Source organism: Drosophila mojavensis, unplaced genomic scaffold, assembly GCF_018153725.1.
Source record: "Drosophila mojavensis isolate 15081-1352.22 unplaced genomic scaffold, ASM1815372v1 contig_80, whole genome shotgun sequence".
NCBI classification, from domain to species: Eukaryota; Metazoa; Arthropoda; class Insecta; order Diptera; family Drosophilidae; genus Drosophila; species Drosophila mojavensis.
Window position 1 is genome coordinate 10,523,958 of NW_025318906.1, and position 21,869 is coordinate 10,545,826.

Below are 21,869 nucleotides of genomic sequence, written 5' to 3' on the forward strand. Positions count from 1 at the left end.
GTATATATATGAGCTTTGATCATGCAAACCGCTCCAATAAAAACAAAACTCGCACAGCAAAAACAGAGCAGAAAATCCCTTCGGCTTGCAGACTTTGCTATATTAGTTTATTTTTATGACTTGCTTTTGCATTATCAAACACCTTTATAGGGCGCACAGAGTTTTGTGTGTTTTGTCAACAAAATGATTTGCAGAAAGCGCAACAAGAAATAATCAAATGGTGAAATAATTTCGCACACTGCCTTGACCCACATATAATTCAAAATCATGCAGAATGATCTTAATAAATTAATTAGGCATTCAACAGCTGTTAAATTACATTTATGTTTGTTTACAGTGGGTATTATACATGGGGCAAGTGAGATGTAACGCCTTGTAATGGATTTATTTCTATGTGGAAATACAGCCCAGTTTGGGTGGAGTTTGGGTACTGAAACTATTGCATGGGTTAGTATTTCTATAGAAACAATTGCACCATAAGCTCCACTCTAGAGCCTAAAGACTACCTAAAAGGATCTGATAACACAGCATAGACATTATCATAGTTTTTAATATACCTAATAATATAATAACACAAACTCTTCTTCTTTATCAGTTATATAATATAATGATTGTATATAGCTATATGACCACTTCTCTATTTATAGCTAATGTAGGAAGCAGTCCATCTGCCATCAGCATCTATGGAAGGAAGGATTTTAGAATGTTAATGTTCACTTTCCAAGATATACAGATGTATAGGGCTGCTGTTTAATATCTATATTATATGACCACTCCCACTCAACGTAGCAAAAGCCTTGCCTAATATAGCCTCAATCTAGAGGCAGGCTGTAAAGATATTCACATTGGCCTCTGCGAACGGCACTTCTCATACCTCTTACAGATCCATATACTATAAAGGTATTCAAATTTGCATGTCTTTCCCATCGCATCGCACATGTCAATAGGCATTCCAAAATCCACAGCAAGATCACTTGTTTACATTTTTTTTTTTTTTTTGGCACATGCGAAATTGTGTTGCATGTTAATTTGTGCGACCTTCAAATGTTGCATCTTTATGTCCGTTGTTTACTTGGCTTTGCAGTGTCGACACAAATCTGAATTCAATTGCAACATAAAAACTGAAATTCGATGTGTGTATGTAGTTTATAGGCGATGATATTGCGAGCATTTTGAATTTCCCCATAGCGGCGTGATGTTTAACACGATTTGAAGATCAGAGGCAATTGTTAGTGGCTTTGGCTACTTCTTTTACGGCTTTTGCTTCAGCATGCTCAATATATAATTTTGCTAATTAATTGTTTTGTTTATGCTGTTTACAGTGTTCGCATATTTCAACTAAAATCATTTGCATTTGTATTGGTAGTTGTCGCCTGTATTACGTTGTTGTTGTTGCTGCTGTTGCTGCTGCTGTGTGAATCAGCAGCTCGGCTTTGGCTATGACAGGGCCGGAATGACGATGTGACGTTGCGTCTAGAATATATCAACCCGGATTTGTTTGCGCGGCTTTAATTGCCAGACTTTTGAAACAAACGCTGGCACTTAATTATTTCCCAGCAATAACTAAGTGAAGGAGGCGGAGGAGACAGAGAGAAAGAGGGAGAGAGAGTAATAAAAACAATATAAAAAATCCCCACAAAAAAGGAAATCAAATTTAGTTTTATCATTTTTTTTTACAAATTATCTGTTTGAGTAAATTGAATTACCGTATAATATAAAATGCGTGTCATAAACATTTTTGTTGGCTCTGGAAATTTAATATTTGCCTAATTCTGCCCAAATAGCAACAGCACAAAAATCAATTAGCTGCCGGTCTTAAAAACTTGAAGCGAAGCAACAGCAATAAATGCTGCGCCCACAGAGAACGTTAAATTTCAAACTAAAACTAAAACTAAAGCTAAAAAATAAACTGGAAAAACAAGAGAGACACTAGAATTTAAATAAACACGTCAGAAAGACTTTCCGCTCGTATTATAGCCTAAGACGCTCAAGAAGAGGAAGAAGAAGAAGAAGCAGAAGAAGCAGCAACTCTGCTTTGCTCTGCTCTGAGCTCTGCTCTGCTTTGTTGCTCTGCTCCAAACTGATCTGATCTGCTCTGCTGAGCATGCACGCCCGCACTGAAAGCCAACGCAGCCAAACACACACGAGCAAAGGCCCAGGCTCACTCTCTCACTCTCGCTCTCACTCTCTGTCTGGCTGCCGCTCTCTCGCGCTGCTGCCAACGAAAGTGAGCAAAAGCTGCGCTGCCACGCAGCTGCCTCGGCTGCTGCTACTGCTGCTGCTGCTGTTGTCTTCTGCTTTTATCCACTTGTTCGCATCTTCGGAACTGCGTCGACGTCAACGTCTCCGTCGTCGTCGTCGTCTTCGTCAGCTATTGTGTGTGTTGTTCTGCTGAGCGCTGTTTGGGTGCTGCTTAGCTGTGAAGCTGCGCGGCAAGCAGCGACGCCGACGCCGACGCGGGCAAACGTTTGCTGGGCCGCATATAAAAACGACGAACTTGGTAAAAAATATTCACAATCATATTGAAGTATTGAAGTTGCACGTTTCGTGCGTTCAGCTGTGCGAGTGTAAACCATATCAAATTATACACAACTAAAATCCAAATAATGTAAGACGACAACAAATACATATCTATATGTACATATATGTACACACAAAGTTTAACAGCTATTCATAAAGCTAAAGACAATGAACTTTAAGCTAAAGACTTTATGTTCGAATCTGTGTGCAACAAGTGTGATAAAGTGCCAGGCAACAAGGATATTTATTGTTATTTTAAGGATCAGAGCTTCGACTGTTAATGCTTCGAAATGTGGCTTATAAGGCGATCGCAAATTAACTGTAAATTGTGCCGTGACGTTATTTTTGTTGTGGTTGAAAATTAAATTCATTTGCGGTTGATTGATTGATGGATGGTTTGATTGATTCAAATGCTGCCGCTGCTGCTGCTGCTGCTGCTGCTGGTCTCTGTGCCATACAAGCCCTAGCCTAGCTGCAGATCTGTCTTTGGCTGTCTGGCTGTCCGCCTTGGCTGTGCATTGTGTTTAACTCAGTTGAAATTTATTTGCCAGAGATGCGATCTGAACTTTGCGCCGCTGTTGCAAAATTGCACAGACAGGAGGAGAGCGAGCGAGACAAGGCAAACATTTGCAGTTTTAATTTATGTGAAAATCACTCACAGCCTGGCAGCAGCATTAGCTCAAGAGCTCGGCAAACGGAAGCCTCGCTTTCCAGCAGCATTTGCCAAATTAGCATATGTCCAGCTGAAGTCATTCGAGCCACTGACCATTAGAACAACAAGCGAGTGTGAATTAATGGGCTGCATTTGATGCGAAATCTTAATTAATCAGCATTAGCGTGCTATTCTATTCTATTTCGGCTAGATCGCCGTTTGTTGCCTGAGTCTTTTGTTCATCCATCAATTCCCGTTCGAAAAGTGTGTCAACTGGCCTCGAGGCCGTCAAATTCCCAGAACTAAGCCAGTAATTAAAGCTAAAGCATCAATCAGAGACATCAGAGAAAGAGTAAACAAAATATAAATATATATATAGATTTTTTAGTTTTTTTTTTTTTGCCAACTTAATTCTTAGAGAAAGTATTAGAAACTCGACAAAACACAAACTTGTGTTTCTATTCCTTAATGAGCGCTGCCAACAAATCGAAAATCGCATAACATGTTTTATGCAAATTAGCTAACGAAATTCGTTTCTGGTAAAACCAACAATTTTTGTTTTTGTTTTTGATTTGTATTTAGTTTTTGTTTTTGTTTTTTTTCCCCTCCGTTTTTTTCCCGATGTATATTCATACATCTGCTAAATTTGACGATAGTCAAACGCCTGTCCTATTGAGTTTATTTATAGCACTGAGTCAGCTTGGCACGCATTTGGCTTAGATCGCACACAGAACTCTTTGGAATACTTGTTGGATCTGTTTTTTTATTTTGTTTATCTCAGTGAATGCAAATTTCTTGTCAGCTTTTTGGCTTTTTCATTTTCATTTTCTAATGTCGCCAGCGATTTATGGGCGAAATATTTGGCGGACTGAGTCAGACAAATCAGGATTTTTGTATATAGTATAAACTGGTCTCGCCTTCTATGCGACATCCTGACAAGTTCCTAAACAACATCGCAGTAGCAGCGTATGCAAATGAATTAACTTCAACTTTGTCAATTTAGACACTAACTTGTCAGCTGCCATCAATTATGAAATTGCCGCCAAGCCAAGCCAAGCCACTCGAAGCCTCACTCGGAGCCACTCAGAGCCAGTAGCCAATTGGGGGAAGAGAATCAAGCGACGCCTCTTTGCGTAATCCAAGCGGTCAGACGGCTTAGCAGCGCTTTAATGAATTGACAGACAGACGGACGCAGTGGACAGACAGATGCGGATGGACACATCCAACAGATACATCAGCATCACAGCAGCGCCAGTCGCTGCTTTTGTAATTTATCTGACTTAGAATCTTTGACAAATTGCACAGCAGCCGCACGCAGGGGGGGCCAACAACAATATGTTGTAGATAAACATATATTAAACATATACAGATACATATATACATTTATATATATATATATATTTAGGCATAGCTTTTGCAAGTCTTTTCGGAAGTCTGTTTCGGCCAAAACAAGTTAAGCGCTAGACACTGAAATTCCTTTCGCGCAAACAACTTGTAGACAACTCGCTGCCCAAAAGGCTAACAGTGGACACCAAAGTAGAATCCACTCCGTCCAACTATCCGCTCGTCCGTCTGTCCGTCTGTCAGCAGCAAGTGCCATTTGCCGTGTTAACCATGTTGTTGCAGTTGCTGCTGCTGTTGCTGTTGTCATGGAGCCGGCTCATTGCAATATCCATAGCTGGCTATCCGTGGCACAGCGTGTAGGCTGCCTGACTGGCTGGCTGCAGCTTTTAAGGCCTACTCTCATCAGCATCATCTTTGGGGGCATCCGGCGCGTGCACTTTTATGGCATTTTGCACGTTCCTGTTGTGAAATTATGTCATCACGATATTTTTTGCATTTCATTGATGACGACAACAACGGCAACAACAACAACAACACAAAGTGTTTTTTATAGCCGGCCGGCCACACGCGCTTAGTCAGCGATTTCTAATTGTTAAATGTCGTCGACTGCTTTAGTTATCTAATTTTAGACACCGCTCGAAAAGTGTAAATTAAGCCAGATTATCTGATATAACTTGACTTTAGCTCAAGTAGCCACACATGTGTCGGATTCTAATCAGATTTTGACTAGTTTTGCCCAGTTTTGCAAATGTGAATATCTGAAAGGTTTAATGAGAACTTTCGAATGGCAGAAACTATAAACTATTTTTAGCAGCAGCTTTTATGGGACTCGTTAGGCAGAAGATTTCAAGCCAAGAAGTTGTTGTATTCAATCAAAATCGATCAACTTTGCGATAAGAAATTGATTTAAATGAAAATAATTTGCATAAATATCATAAATATCAAAAGCTGACGAAAAATCATTGCATTAAAAGTGGATATTCAAAATTATGTTAATAATAAAATGGATCTTTTACATGTTTTTAATATTAACATAATGAAATATAAATTTGTTTTATTTTTTACCAGTTTTTTATTATTATTAATTTCAAACGACTATAGAGTAAAACTATTTATATATATTAATAATTAATTATTTATTTAATCAAAGAAATATGCATTTCATATGGAATTATTATAAATCTTTTATGCATAATATATTGAAAAAAATTAATCTTAACAAATAAAATTAATTTTTGAGTGAACTATAAACTCGGAACAGTTGATTTTTATGAATCTTAACAAAAAGAAAACATTAATATTTATGAAGAATTATAGTTAAATATATATGAGTGAGAAATATGAAAATATTAAGCATTTTTTTTTTTTCGAATGGAATTAAAAAATACATATACAAAATTTTAAAATATTCTCATAAATATACACTAAAAAATGCACATAAAAATAATAAAAAAGAAACACATGCTAAAATAATTTTTAATATATTTTTGAATGAATAATTCAATATAATATAATATATACACATTTGCTGGATACAAAAATATTTATTTATATAAATTTAATATGAAAATTTAAATGAATTGGTATAAATAAATAGTTTTTGAGAAAATATTTTGAAATCTTTAAATAAAGATAATAATATAAAAATAATTATATAAGAAAATTATATTAAATAGCATAATATTTTATAATAGCTTTTTTAATATTTTTTAACAATTATTTATTAAATATTAAATTTATTTATTAAATGGTCGAACAAATGTATAATCTGATTAGTAACGAACAACATCTCTTGTCTCTCTTCCACTTGCAGCATCCACTTGGAATATAAAAAATAAAGCATAATGTTCCGGTTTCAAAGCACAATCGCTTTGGTCCTGCCAATGCTGCTGGTGGCCATGCAAGGCGCCGTCCATGCCAGCTACCAGGGCAACATGTTCCTGAATGGCCAATACCAGAACCAGATCAAGCAGCAGCCCGAAACGCACTTCTCTGTGAATCCCTCCACGAATGTCTTCCTGCATCATGCTGTGATCAGCCGGCAGGCATCCCCCTTCCAGGCACCCACATACCTGCCACCGCCGGAGCTGCTCAAGTGCTACAATGGCCAGCAGTGCGTGCGCAAGGATCAGTGCCAGAATGGCTACTACAGCCAGCAGCTGCCCAAGATACAGGTAAGCCCAAGTGCAGCAGTACTTAGTAGAAATGGAAGTCGGGCAGGCAGAGTCCTGCTCGGCTAGCAATTGCATAATGTGTGCGGATAAACCCGACATTCGTGAAATATACGAGTAAATGTGGCAGGCGGCGCTTGACAAGCGGACAAAAGGCCAGCAGCCAAATTAAAAGCCTGTCTACGTTCGGGATAATGTCCAACAACAACAACAACAGCAAGAGTCAAGAGAAAAAACAAAAACAAAAATATGGCAATGCGCTTGATTAGCTCAATCTGATCTGCATTTTTATTATTGTTGGCACAGTTACCGTTATTTTCCGGTTTGTTGTTACACCAGAAAGTATGTAAAAAAAAAAAAAAAAAAAAGTAAATAAAAACAAAAATAAATAACATATTCAACCTTTCGTCGACTGGGCATTTCGTAATAACTGGAGAGTGAAATAAAAAGTGAAGTTCATGTTTAATTGCTGCTGGCCAAGTTCGCCGCTTGCCAAAAAGAAATTTATGTAAATGCAAAAGCCAGTTGCTGTTGTTGTGTTTGTTGTTGTTGTTATTGTTTCGAGTTTTGCATACGCAGGCCCATAAATAACGTAAACACTGGAAAGAAAACAGATCACAGACCCCAATTGATGCACCTGCATGACATAGCAGACCCCAAACTGCTGCAGCAGTTGCAGTTGCAGTTGCAGTTGCTGCTTCAGTCTCAGTCTCAGGCTCTGGCTTTTGTTTGCTCAGCCTCCTTGGGCGACCTCAAAGCTGGCATGGCGGCATCTATGTAAATTGCAACCTTCCTCAACTGCTGCTTCGTCTTCGTCTTCTCTCACTCATTTTCGGCAGCTAACAAAAGACTTAGGCAACAAACTTGCTGCTGCAATTTAAACAGCCAATCGACTTTTATCTGTGTGCATATCAAAAATGCATTTTATTTCGCGCTTAAATTGCAAAACCAAGCAACTGAATTATGTTTTTTAATTAAAAATTATTGAAGACGATCGATGTCTGTGTCGGCAGCACCAATAGCAGCAGCAGAGGCAGCGACAGCGACAGCGACAGCGACGCCTCAAGTGCAGATTTGACCCATTGACCAGCGGCGACAAGTTTGGCAACTCAAATAACAGCAGCAAATGCAATTTTATTGATGACAAACTTAATTACGTATACAAATAGGAAGGCACAAGAATGTGGCTGCACTTGTGTGCAATTCTGAGACTAGCAAATACCCTGTTATTACAATTTGAGCAATAATAGTCAAGGGAAATGGGCCAGCAATATTATTCTTATATAGTTTATATGAAGTTTATGGAAAGAGGATAGACACTCTGTACTATTTCTGTTACCTATCTATCTCTATCTCTATCTCTATCTCTATCTCTACCTCAATCTCAATCTCTATCTCTAGATAACGAGCACTCTGCCTTTTGTATACCTACACCTACCTAGCTAACAATCTAGCTAATTCTTTGCCTACCCCGCCTATCAAACTATGATGATATATTTGATTAGAGTATTTTCTAGTCGGTTATTGCCTCACACACATAACTATTATGTAAATATCATTCCAATAGGTTTTGAATAAATATTTACGGCAATTATATGATCAATGAAACCACATCAAATAGTAGGCAGCTTCTCTCTATACTCTCCCTCCACTCATTGAGAATCGTCTTTATAAATATCTAGTCCGGCCTTGCCTAACAGCGACTGGCGTCAATGTTGTTCTTCACTTAATTTAAATCAGTTCATGTTTGTTGCTCATAGCCCAAATAGGTTAATAATATTTAAGTATCGAGCATTAAGCTAAATTTGATTAGCAATGTCGTTTAAGTAATAAACATTTAAAGCTATTCGTTTTGGTTCTAAATAATAAATTATCGATGGCAGCTTAAGAGACGAGTGCGCGCGTGTGCGGCGTTGATTTGCCGTAGCTAATAAGACTTCATTTAGTGTCTGTCTGCCAAAATGGGCAGCTCAACACGGCTCAGCTCAGCTCGGCTTGGCTAAGCTGCTGGAATTTGCTGTTAGAGCATTGAACCTGAAAATCGAGAGAATGTCTATAAAAAATGCGACTCTTAATAGGCGTACTTAAGCGCTGTGCGAATTGATTAAATTAATAGAGTCCATTAAAGCTTTGCTTCAATTAACTAACAAATTAATACGATTTAATCATCAATCAATAGTAGCAAAGAGTAACTAAAATAATAAATCTAGCTAGAGCTAGAGCTATAGCTGTAACTAGATCTGTGTTTGTATAGGTATTTGTATCTTTTTCTGTTGCTGTATTTATTTGGATTTGTATTCGTATCTGTATATGTTGAAGTAGCTGTATATTTGTCTATATCTGTGTATATATATCTGCATAAAATATATATGCAGATATATATACAAATATATGAGACAAATGTCTCATTTAGGTCTTTGTCTCTATAGTTCTTTAGATTTATATCTGTATAAGTATCTGTTTTTGCAAAAATATCTGTATCTGTCTGTAATTGTAGCTGTAGCTGCTTCATTTTATATCTGTATCTTGGTCTATGTATACGTATGGCTCAGTATGTGCATCCGTATCTGTTTCTATAGCTGCTTCACTAACTATACTTTTTTTTTAATCTATGTCTGTATCTGCTGTATCTGTATCTGTTTCTTTATCGGCAACTTCTACAGCATCTGTGTTTAATTTCTGTATCTGAAGATAATTCTCTAGTTACATCTGTATCTGTATCTGCAGCTAAATCTAGTTATTTATCTACTTCCGTTTCTCTAACGCAAATTAGAGCAGCATCTGCAGATGTATCTGTATCTGCGACTCAATTCGCATCTGTATCTCTATTATGCTTTTTGTTTTGCAAGCCAATATTTGTTGGCCACAAATGTTGACCGACTTTAATAGACACAGCGCCAAATCAGTAGACAAATATTTGATGCGCGGGCGTCTGGCTGAGTCAACCCGTTAATATGGTCGAGCGTCTGTTTGTCCAAATAAGGCAGCCCAATGGCCAATGAAAAGCTAACAGCTTTTGTGTAAACTTGACTTTGACTGAGTCGAGGGAGCGCAGTGTTTGCACTTCCTGAACAATTCACAGCTTAGCGCTTAAGGGAATTTCACTTGGAATGCCAACGACTCTGATTAGTATATATTTCGCGGATTCCTTGGCGTTGCGAGTGGTGTTGTCTCTTTCATTAGCGCGCACAGATCTCGAGTCAATAAACAAGCCAAATATTTGTGCGAACTTTTTTGAATATAATTTGCAAACATTATTGCGCACACAGCCAATTAAAGTTAAATATAGTAGATGAATTCTCAGCCCGATGATGTCAAGTGCTAGTGTATGTGATTAATATCATTATTATTAGTATTATTATTATTATTAGTATTATTATTATTATTGCTAAGATTCACTTTATTATGATAATTATTTACTGTTTTGTCTCTGCACGTTCCGTTTGTTTTTCGGAGGGTTTAACAACCTGCGCGTCAGGGAAACCAAATTTCAAATTTCAAATTTCATTTACTCATCCGGTTTGACGGGAATAGTTCATAGCCCAATCAGGTGTTCTAGTCAGCGCTCACACACGAAACAATAGAAGTAATTTATGTATAGCGAAACGTGTTTGAGTGCGAAATATTAAAACATTGTTTTTATACGAATTAAAGCCCAAATTAAAGCTGAAACTTAAACTGAATGTTGTTTGAGATAGTTCTTCTTCTTTATATTAATATATATATTTAAAACTGATTGCCCAAACAAAACTTAGCCAGCGACAATTGTTTCATTGTTTTTGGAGCCAATCATGTTTGAAGCTTATCGTGCCTCCTCACTCATTCATCGTGTAAACTAGTTTATTTAATATATGCGCGCTCTGCCTTTAAGAATAAAAGTCTTAAAGTGCTTTACAGCTTCACAGTTGCTGTTCTGGTTTTTATGTGCTTATCGAAGCGTTTCATAAATTTGTCAGGCTTGATTCAAATGCGAATCGATTTAAGTGTTTTCTACTAAGCCGAACCAGCCCCTATAACCATATTTATAAATTCTCTTTTTCTATTCTTGGAGCAACTCATGTTCTACATGAGCTTTGACAAGAATATCTCGTTTTCGAATATCGACTTAAGCGTCTCTAGTTCAGCTGAAGGTCGCTTAGATTGATGCTTCTTACATACATACATGTATGTATATATGTATATATATTTATGCATATGTTTTATATATCCACATATCCATCTAAAGAGCGCCTTTGTCTCTGGCTGTAAAATGTGAACATAAATTAAACAGCAACATCAATTTGGCCCGAAAGGCTGACTGATAACTCTGGCCATAGCGTTGAACTGGTTTCTGTCATTTGCCTAGGAAATAGGTTCAAATAATGAATGAATTGCATAATTAAGATTAATGGCTTAATCTCCAAGTCCGCGATGGTGCACTTAAGCGATCGCATGGCCAATCTAATTGATTTGCATAGACGCCTCTGGGCTACCGTCGTTGAGCATCTGCCTAAAAACACCTTGGAAATTCTTGAACTATTGGCCTGCAGCCAGCCGGACAGATGGACAGCCGGACAGGTGGACAGCCGGACAGGTGGACAGCTAGTGAGATAACATGATTATTATTATTAATTTGCAATTGTTCAAATGCCAGCTGAACGTTGTTGGCTTAAACAAATTAGCCAGCGCCGCGGGCTGAGGCGTTTGGGGCGTTGTGCGAAGGTTCCATTAGAATCTCATAAAACCGTTGAATGAAGGCGGCAAAGTTCAATGCAAATGCTGCAATGCCAGCCAGCCAGCCAGCCAGATAGCCAAGTGGCCGAACGATAGTAAAAAAGTCGCCAAAGATGCTGCAAGAAAAGGCATTGCAGCGAATCGCTTGGCATAGCATAGTCGACTATCTGTTTGGACATTATTTTAACACATCATTTATGCAACTGCAATGGCCGCTTTGCTGACCTTTTGCCAGAGGCGTTGCAGCGGCAGCGCCAGAGGCAGTGGCAGAGGCAGCAACGATCGTTTAGGCCGCTTAATTAATGCCGATGCCAACGAGTGGCAACTTTATGGCTAACAGTGTTGGTCAAGTACGCGGCTACTAAACACATTGATTGATTGTGCGACAAGGCAAAGCCGGACAGTGAGCTTTGTATCTGTCATTTGCCAAGTTCGTTGCTGCAGTCATTTGTCTTTTAATGGCCAATATAAACTGTTTGCCGCCAAACAAAAGGATCGCACATTCTTGCATTGCCCCCAGACATACGTTTAATGGCCACCCATGAAAGCGCAGCCACTAAGGACGTTTTTAATTTCCCTTGCAAGTTCGCTGCCTAAGTCATTTGTTTATTATGACCAGTAAAACTGAAGCACCGAAGGATATCCATTTATCAAATTTAGTGCCAGCTTTATGAAGTGTTTGTTTCTCAAGTCATTTGATGCGAGCTTTAGGCTTTTAGTGTGCATATAAAAATTGGCAGAGGTTTGCCTCAATCTGTTGCAATTCGTTCAAGTTCGTTTCCTAAGTCTTTCATTGCAATAAGATAAATTGCTGATAAGAAATGGAATACGAAGCGGGCAAACCCATTCATATCTACTTTAAGCATCAGTCAAAAAACTTTCTTCAATCTTTTTCTCACCTCAACATTTTCTCTTCCCTTACAGAACTGTCTGCCAGAGTCCAACATCTGCTGCACGTATCGGCCACCGGTAACCACCACCACGACGACAACGACCAGGAGAACAACCACACCTGTGCCGTATGCCACCTGTCGCAGTGACCAGGACTGTGTACAGTCGCAAGACTGCCGCAATGGCGAAATCGTCGCCCCCAACTATATCAAAGAGCAGCGGGTAAGTGTTTTTGCTCGTCTGTCTGTCTGTCTGTCTTTCAGTTTGATGCGTTATTTGTCAGGGCCTTCAAAAGACATGTTTAATTGGCTCAACTTGAGCAATGTACACACATACACACACACACACAAATACAAACCCAGGTGATAACCAAAAAAAAGTAATCATTAGCAGCGGAAAATTGTCTGGGCGTATCAAAAAAGGGCGAAAAAAAAAGCATTAAAAAACTAACAAAAAGGCAGCATTTGGATGTGCCAATGATGCGATGCCCCGAAAACAAAGCGTTCCTCAGCTAACATTTCACAAGCGATGCAACTGTAACAACAGCAACAACAACCGCAACAAAAGCAGCAACAGTTGCAGCTTATTAGCACACAATTAGTTAACATTTTGAGGCAAAATATTCTTTTGTTGTTGCTGCAGCTGATGCTGATGCTGTTGTATCTATAAGTAGATGCAAATTGCAGTCAACTTTTGATCTATTTGGCTGTCTATTGTGGTTGTTGTTGTTGAATTTCTACTACTCAAATTCTGACGAATTGTACGAGTTGGCAATCTCAGATTGTAATCGGATTTGACACGACATGCAATAGAATCCGCTTAGTTGAGTGCTAATGCGGCGTGGGAGTTGAGCTGGGAGTGGCTTGCTGAAGTTGTCATCTGACAGCGGACAGATTGTTAAATGAGAAATTGAACAGAAAAAGTACAGTACAGTTAGTCATTCTATTCGAGCTGATTTCACTTCCAGTTCAGGCCAACTTCAACTCCACTCTGCCTAGAGTGGGAGAGAAACGAAATGTATGCGCCCTTAAGAGACATTGCAAATGTCAGTGATTTACATAGTGCATATGCAATGACATTGCCACAAGCTGCACTGCCGCTGGCAATGTCAGAAACGAAAGACTCAGGCAACGAACTTGCTGCCATCAAGTGGCAATCAGGCAATGGAATGCAGTTGAACTTACGAGCAATGTGCATGAAATGCATTCAAGCCAAAAAAAAAAAAAAAAACGAAAAAAAAATGTGTTAAATTACGGCCCAAAAGAGACAGCTATAGACAGAGAAAGAGAGAGCAGGAGAGCGACAGAGTTTTAGGGAGAGCTGCATAGTGTGAGCGAGATGGCAGATTTATTCAGACCGAGCGCTGCTGGCATTGCAATTGCATAATTTGTTTACATGCAATGGCCAACAAAACGGGTCAGTTGCGTACTCAACGCTCTTGTTGCCTGCTGCCGCTTGTTGCACGCAAAACCCAAGCTGTAGCAGCAGAAAGCTAAAATCAGCACAGCAAGTGAATTATGTTGCAGCAGCCACGCACTTAAAACTGAAATCGTCTCAGTCAGTTGATGTTTTCTTACACAGCTTTTCCACTTGTTGTCTTTGTTGTTTTTGTTTTGTTTTCTGTTGCTTTTTTGTTGGTTTTGTTGTTGTGTTGGTCGCTTGCTCATTTCGGTGGGCCACAGCCTCATAATTTGCGTCGACTCAACGGCAGCAGCTGGACGCCTCGACCCGGCCCAGCCAGCGACAATTACGCACCAAAAAGGTGACTCGAACTCGTTAAGTTATGCAGGCATTGACGCCAATTGCGTGGCATGCTACAAAATGCACGCCGGGGAATTGCAACCGGCGCACAGGTTGACGACGTCGCCGTCGCGGTCGTCGTCGCCATCGCGTCCCATATAGACGAACCAGTTCCCCACTATCCCTAATTTACAAGAGTGCGAAGAGCCACAACATAGCTGAGGTACTTAAAGCGCTGAAAAATGCGCGGAATGGAACGGCGCAAGGTCGTTTCCAATGTTGCATGGCCTAGGCCCCTTCTCTATCTCGCTCTCACTCTCCCGCTCTCTAGCTGATCAATTAATGTTAACATGAGTGCACTTTCCATAACGGCTTTTTACCGAACTTTGAGCTTTGCCAAATGAATCCTCCGACCAGCTGAACTAAATAAATCATAGCTACACATACACATATACACATTTATGTTCATATATATGTGCATTGGCATCGTATAATTATGCTGATGATTATGGCGCATATTTTCATTATGGCCATTTATCATTTGGGCTGCTGCACGTTGCATGTTTTACATTTTCGTAACATGCTGCATTGCGTGAACTCAATTTTTTGTTTTTTTTTTTTTTTTTTTTTTTTTTTTTTGGTTTATTTATTTTTAGTTCCAGTTTCATGTAATTTATGTTAAACGAAATGTTTTTCTTCTTCTTCTTCTCATCGGCATCGAGCCGGTTTAACACTTGCATTTTTTGACAAATTTTAAGCTACGGATAAACCTTGTTTATTGACATTTTACATAGTAAATTAAATGTAATTTATTGCATTTCAGAATTTTTCTTGTTGAGCATTTTCACAGCCAAGCAATCTGCGATTTTTTTCAGTGTATGTAGGGAATATATTACTATCAAAAATATTATATTCAAATATTGAATCTAAATATTTAAAAATGGTATTTCAATAAATTTTAAATAATTTTATCATTCTTTTTTTTAGTATTAAAAATATTCAGTTATATTTAATATTAAAAAATATGATTTTTAATATAAATAAATTTATATGATATAATCATTTCAAAATGTAATTAAAAAAAAAAACTAAAATTAAAAATTGCAGATTTGTTTATATTATTTTGGATTTAATAATATTATTTATGAGCAATTATTTTTTTTTTTATGAATACTTAAATATTATTATAAAAGTCACAGTTAATATTAATATTTGTAAGCAAGCAATATTATATTTCCATTTTTTTTTTAAATATATATATATAAAAATAATATATATAATTTATGATAAGATCAGATCGTAGCCTCAAAGCGACATTCGATCGCACATTAAATTCAGCCATGCTTGAGTTATTTGCCATGCAAATCAAGCGCCATCAAGACTATTTCTGTGATCAATCTGAGCGATCGCGTATATCACGTATATTATGCAAAATTCTCGAAATCCCTCAGAAATCTACGCAAATCTTGACCATTAGGCCGTTTCGCATTGAAACCCGCTACTGACCTAGCATTCCGCTAAGGCAAACATTAAGGTTTGCTATTTTGTTTTTTTTTTTTTGCCGACGCAAATGTTACGTTATTTAAGCTTTTAGCCATAGACAGTCATATGAGTAGCTAACTGTCAAGTTGAAGAGGAAAAAAGCGCAAGACGAGACACGGACAGCACAAACAACAAAGCAAACAGAGCATGTCGAGTGAACAGCAACAAACAGCAAGATAATTATGATGACGATGATGATGATGACAACAACTACAACTTCAAGGTCTAGGTCGTAGTCGTACTCGGAGACAGCCAGAGGCAGTGGGGGGCGTCGCGTTGACAGCGTTTAAAATTTAGTTTTTTCTTTTTCTTTTTTGTTTTGCATTTTTTTATTGATTTTGTTTATAGTTTTTAATATATTTTGGCAGTTTTCGTTACTTCTTTGTCTGCATTTCGTATTTTATCTTTCCTTGTCAATTATAATAACTATTAATATGCAGGCATGCATATCATCATGCGATCTGTCCGTTATAGTTAGGTGCGCATCTTTATATGCATATTTTTAATTTATATGAAACAGATGCTGATGGGGCTCGTAATGCGCTACAAATTTGATTTAATTTATTTGCCATCGGAGTTAGCGAGTGCCATAAATTAGCCAGCTTCAGCTGGCATGCATTGTTTATGGCCTAGAAGATGTTGCATAAACAAAAGACTTAAGCGACAAACTTGGGCCATTAAATGCTGTCAACTGGCCAATGCACATCAGGGCCGTGCCCGGCAGAGCCAAGCCAAGCTCTGCCAGCATCACAGTTGCAAGAGTACAAAAAAAAAAAAAACATTTTAAATTCAAAAATTTGGTATTTTTTATAGGCGCATAAATTGCCAAAGCCAAAAATAACAACAAGCAACAACAACAAAAAATGGCTACAACTACAAGATCGAGGAATTTAATGCTGTGGTATTTGCCACATTAACGCTGTCATAAAAAACAATTTCGCGCAATATTTGTGCCATAAATTTGAATTTAACATAAGGCCCACGAAGAACATTTGACATTTTCGCAGAGATCTCTGCTGCCAGGCCAGGCTTAAGTTACAAATCTCCAAGAGACTCCTCTGAGACTCTATGGCTGAGTGGCCAATGGCTTCATCTTCGATGCGTCTAGGAAACAGCGTGAGCTGTTGGCAGTAGCAATTTGGCTATAGGCACAACTGAACTTGCCTTTCTCTCTCTCTCTCTCTCACTCATCTACTTCTCTTAACAGTCCTTCTCTATATAGCTACCTCTCCATCTGCTTCCCTCTATGTGCTCATAACTTTGCTGAAATCTCAGCTTCCTCTGCAGTTTCCCAAGCCATTTTAACCCACTGCAGTTTTTTCAGTTTATGAACTACGTATTAGCCTTTGGTCAGTTCGTTGCCTAAGTCATTTGTTTTTTTCTTATGCTGGCGCAGGAACAGCAGCTGCTGCCGCTTGGCTGGCTTGGTTTGGTTTTTTGCCTTGCCTCGCCAATGACATTAAAATAAATTTCATGAAATTTCATATACTTATTGTAATTGCAACATTATTAACAAATTGCAGTGCGCGGCAATTGAGACAAGCAGCAGCAGCAACAACAACAACAAACAGCGAACAAGTTGTATGGCCAACAAAATTTATTAAAAGCATTTTGGCGTCATTGTTGTTGTTGCTGGCGATTACATATTTTAGCTGTCGCCTGTACAAGTAGCTGAGACTCTCGTTGTTGTTGTTGTTGTCGCTGTTGTTATCTTGAAGCTGCAAAATGATTGATCATAAGCAAGAGAGCCAGCGACGCGACTTAATCGGCAATCAGGTGGAGGGCCTGCTGCCCGCTGCCTGCTGCCTTGTCATTGATCAGCAACAACAACAACAACAACAGCAACAACAAATTATGCCAGTCTTCGCATTGTTGTTGTAGTTGTTGTTGTTGTTGTTGTTGTTTACCTTTAATGATAACATGTATTACATAAAATTTAATGCGTGCTCAATGGTCATTGAGTGATGTCTACATTAAGATAACATTTGATTAACGCTTAATTGATGAAAATTATGCCAAGAGAGGGTCGCCGGCTAATGATAATGATAAGAAATGAACTCACTCCAAGGCAGGAAGGACAACCGGACAACCGGATCGCTGCTTATGTAGGCCAGGCACAAACAGCAGCAGCCGCAGCCTCAGCCGCTGCCGCAGCAGCATCGCACATTTAATTATAATTATTAATTTGTCATTCGACTGCATTTCGACTGTCGCCTGTCGCTGCTCATTTCTCGCTTAATTTTTAACAAATGTGCACATTACTTCTGCTTCAGCTTCTTCTTCTTCTTCTTCATCAACTCAGTTCCCAGCAGCAGTCCGTCCGTCTGCTTCTTGAATTATGAGTTACAAATTGCGCGAAACAATAAAACAGAAGGTCGCCAACGTTGACAACATCGCGGCCGTGCGAAGACTCTCGCACCTCTTTGCTTGGGATTTGTTGTTGAACAGTTTTGCATTTGCTTATGCTAGAATTTCCATTACAATTCTTTTGTGGGGGCGTCTATATAAATACATTACGATTGCGTAAGCCTTATGACAAAACAAGCATCAAGACGTAATCATTTTTTTTATGATTTTTTATTTGCGAAAAAAAAGGAGAAAAAAAAACAATAATAATCTGTTAATTTGCGCGAGAATCGAATGAATCGAGCAATTTGAGCTGTTGCTAAGTTCGCTTAATAATTCTTTGAATATCCTATAAAGTGCAAACACGTTTTTTTTATGCCGTCTTCGATTTGTTATTGGAGCTATATAATCTTATTGCCGAGAAGTGTGGGATCATTTAAATTAATTTCACTTTCTACACAGCGGCAGCAGATTTTATATAAAAATCGATTAATTTTAAAGCGCATTTAAACTTGAGCTTGAACTTGAAATATTAAATGAAATTTAAAATTAAACATTATTATGTGTTAATTAGCAAGCAAGATCTGAAGAGCCGAAGAATAGTTATTGAATCGAAGCTATGCAACATTATCTTTGCTTGATTTCAAATATTTTGCCCAAAGTTTAGTGGAATTCCATGAAATTATATGCAACTAATTTGAGAAGCTGAGCATTTCGATAACTAAATATAATATTAAATATAATAAATATTTTCCTGGCCAGCTGAGTTCTCAAAAAGCATTTAATCTTCGTTTTGGCAGTTATTAATTTGATTTTCAATCAAATATTCTTTAAATACTTATATATTCAGTTTTATTTGTTTATACATATTTTCCTCTATAATTTGTCTTAGCTTTTTTTCTAGCGGCATTTTGTTTTGTAAACGAACCAACTAATTGCCGCTGAATGAAGCCGTTAATGTGCACATTTATATTAATATTAATGTTATTTATATGTCTAGACGTTGTTTGTTTTCTATTATTAGATTTTGATTTTCATAAGTGATTTTTTTCAACAATTTAGTCATCAATTTATTTTTTTGTTTTTTGTTTTTTCTTTTGTTTCTTTTGTGTTTTGTCACGCACCCACAAAGTCTCGAAAATGTTTTCCGTTTGCAATAATTGTTGACTGATTTTAGCATATAAATAAGCAAATTAATAGCTGTTCGTGTGTGTGTGTGTGTGTGTGTGTGTAGGTGTTGCTAGTGTGCAAATGACTTAGGCGACAAACTTGCCACTTGAGCAGCTGCAATTGAAACGTTTCAAAATGTTGCTGCCAAAGATTGCAGCATGAAACTGCAAATTTCTGGGTTAACATTAACACCACATGCCAAACTGCTAGAAGAAGAAGAAGAGCTACAAGCTAACTAAAGAAGAAGAAGAAGAAGCAGAAAAACAATTGACAGGCAGCATTGGCCACTTTAATGAACGGTTAGCAAGCCCAAGTGGTTGGCAGCAGTTGCCACTCGCTTGTTGCTGGCAATTTAATGCGCCACAGAAACAGAAACACAGAAACAGAAACACAGACACAGACACAGATACAGATTTGCAACTAATAAACTCACCTCGCTCTCTCTCTCTCTCTTTTTCTCTCTGCAGCCCAATCGCTGTTATGCTCCACAGGTTTGCTGCCGCATACCCGCGACGACGCTGTCCAGTACTGGCTACATCTTGACTGTGCCCGAAAAGGGCTTTACGCTGCCCACGAATCCCACCCTGCCAGCCGTGCGCGTAACCCAGTCCACTTACCGTCCACAGCCAACCAGTACGCCCGCACCACGCCCCACAAACCAGTACCTGCCGCCTGAGACGACGACTCGCCCAACACCCACCCCGACCCCATATCGGCCAGTGACCACGACACGTCGCCCCCCCATCGACTATCTGCCGCCCGTGGGCGTCAATGAGATTCCACACCGCGAGCCACGCCCCACCCAGCCACCCACACGTTACGAGCCCGATCGTGTGCCACAGCCATCGAATCCGAACCCCGTGTACCGCGGCGAGGATCAACTCTCGCCCCAGATCTTCCCCACGCCCAAGGGTTTCGACAATTTACCCGGCACTAACGACGTTTTCCCCAAGCACTATGCCAAGTGCGCCTCTGCGCTCGTCTGCACCCCGGAGAACTACTGCAATGCGCTCGGCGTACTGAGCGAAACCCCGTTGACGCTGAGCGCCCGGGAGGCTGCGTTCCGTGTGCCACTCACCGACTGCCTGGTACCCGAGACTGGAGCGCCCGGCAAGTGCTGTCGCGATCCCAACTACGTTGATCCATGGCCCGTCAATCCGAATGGCGTCTGCGCCATGCGCAACAGGCGGTAAGCAGAGCTGAAATTCAATTCAATTCAAATAGTTGCCTAATATTCTCTCTCTCTCTCGCTCTCCCTCCCTCTTTCGTCAGCACCAAGCCCAAAGGCATAAAGGACATTGATACGAACTTCGCTGAGATTCCATGGCAAGCAATGATTGCTCGCGAGTCGAACAAGAAGCTGCTCTGCGGCGGTGCCATAGTTGGCGACGATATCATCCTCACCTCGGCCAAATGTGTGGCTGAGTAAGTGTTAGCTAACCTAAGATTAACCGCAGATAAGACTAACCCATGATATGTATTCATATATATTTCTGCTGCAGCTTGCCCGTCAGCGATGTGCGCGTTAAGGCCGGCGAATGGCAGCTGGGCAGTACCAATGAGCCACTGCCATTCCAGCTGGTTGGCGTCAAGTCCATCGATGTGCATCCCAAATATAATCCAGAGAGCGGAACCAATAACATGGCCATCATACGCCTGGAGAGACGCTTGGAGTTCGCCACGCACATTGGCCCCATCTGCATCAGCGATAAGGATCCAGAAAAGAATGAGCAGTGCGTGACCACTGGCTGGGGCCAGCTGGCGTTGAGTAGTAAGCCACAAACTAGAATATCCATATAAAGCATGCTTGATGCTAATCTGTGTGCCACTCGCTTTCAGTTCACGAGGAGGGCGCCATTATGCACGTGACTGAGACGATAAAGCAGTCACGGAAGTCTTGTGGTGCTGATGCCACCAGTGTCTGCAGTGCCACCAAGTTCGATGCGTGCGAATTCGATGAGGGCAGCGCGCTCGCCTGCGGCAGCGGCTCCTCTGTCGTTCTCAAGGGTATCTACAGCTTCGAGAAGGGCTGCGGCGAGAACCAAACTGTGACCTTCTCGAAGCCCGACATCTCATGGATAAATCAGGCATTCGTGGACCGCAGCAAGCCCTTGCTGCTCAGGCGCTTCTAAAGCACATCCTCTGCTCCCAGCAGAGCTTCTTTTTTAGCCAACCAAGTGTATAACAAACAGACGATAAAGAAGAGGACCGAGACGTTGATGTTGAAGAAAACAGAAAGAGATGATTATAGAATGATGTGAGATCACGTTTTTATTAGTTGAACTATTTTTAATGTAGCCAGCTTTGCGCTGCTGTTGAGCTCTATTAAGCGCCAGTTCGCCACTTAGCTGCAGCACCACAACCACCAACATCCTTCACATCTTCCCTTCCCTCCACATTCATGTCGGACACCCACTTTCTAATTTATTCGAAACCCAGAATTCTGTTTATACTTTTTTAGATCTTTCGTTTAACTGCCACAATTTTTTTAATCTATCTCCGACTCACTCTCTCTCTCTCTCTCTATTTTAGTTCAAATAGACGACGAGACAATTCTTTGTAACTGTTTGTATTTTAAATGGTATAGAGTCCAGCAAGTTGTAAAATATTAAATTATAAGCCTAGGTTCTACGGACAAGCTCGACGAATTGCCAATACGAAAAAAAGAAGAGCAAAGAAAGCAAAAAAATAAATAAATAAACACAGACGAACAAACCCCCAAACAAACAAAAATCACAACAACAATGAAGAAGAGCTCCTTTACCAGAAATTGAGATTAA

The 21,869-nt window shown here is 39.4% G+C and overlaps 1 protein-coding gene across 2 annotated transcripts; it reads left to right on the top strand.

Moving 5' to 3' along the window:
* The first annotated feature begins 2,519 nt into the window (after positions 1-2,519).
* LOC6579389 (inactive serine protease scarface) lies at positions 2,520-21,816 on the top strand. 2 transcript variants are annotated; one of them, XR_001449249.2, is made up of 8 exons: positions 2,520-2,608; positions 6,330-6,690; positions 12,325-12,513; positions 19,557-20,278; positions 20,362-20,514; positions 20,592-20,860; positions 20,929-21,346; positions 21,622-21,816. XR_001449249.2 is itself a non-coding variant. In XM_002005249.3 (7 exons), exons 2-7 carry the CDS (start codon positions 6,361-6,363, stop codon positions 21,219-21,221), a joined length of 1,956 nt encoding a protein of 651 aa, XP_002005285.1. In that variant the 5' UTR covers positions 2,520-2,608; positions 6,330-6,360; the 3' UTR covers positions 21,222-21,816. The 2 variants fall into 2 exon arrangements, 1 of the variants encoding a protein (XP_002005285.1); XM_002005249.3 differs by having other exon boundaries at positions 20,929-21,816.
* The last annotated feature ends 53 nt before the right edge of the window (positions 21,817-21,869 follow it).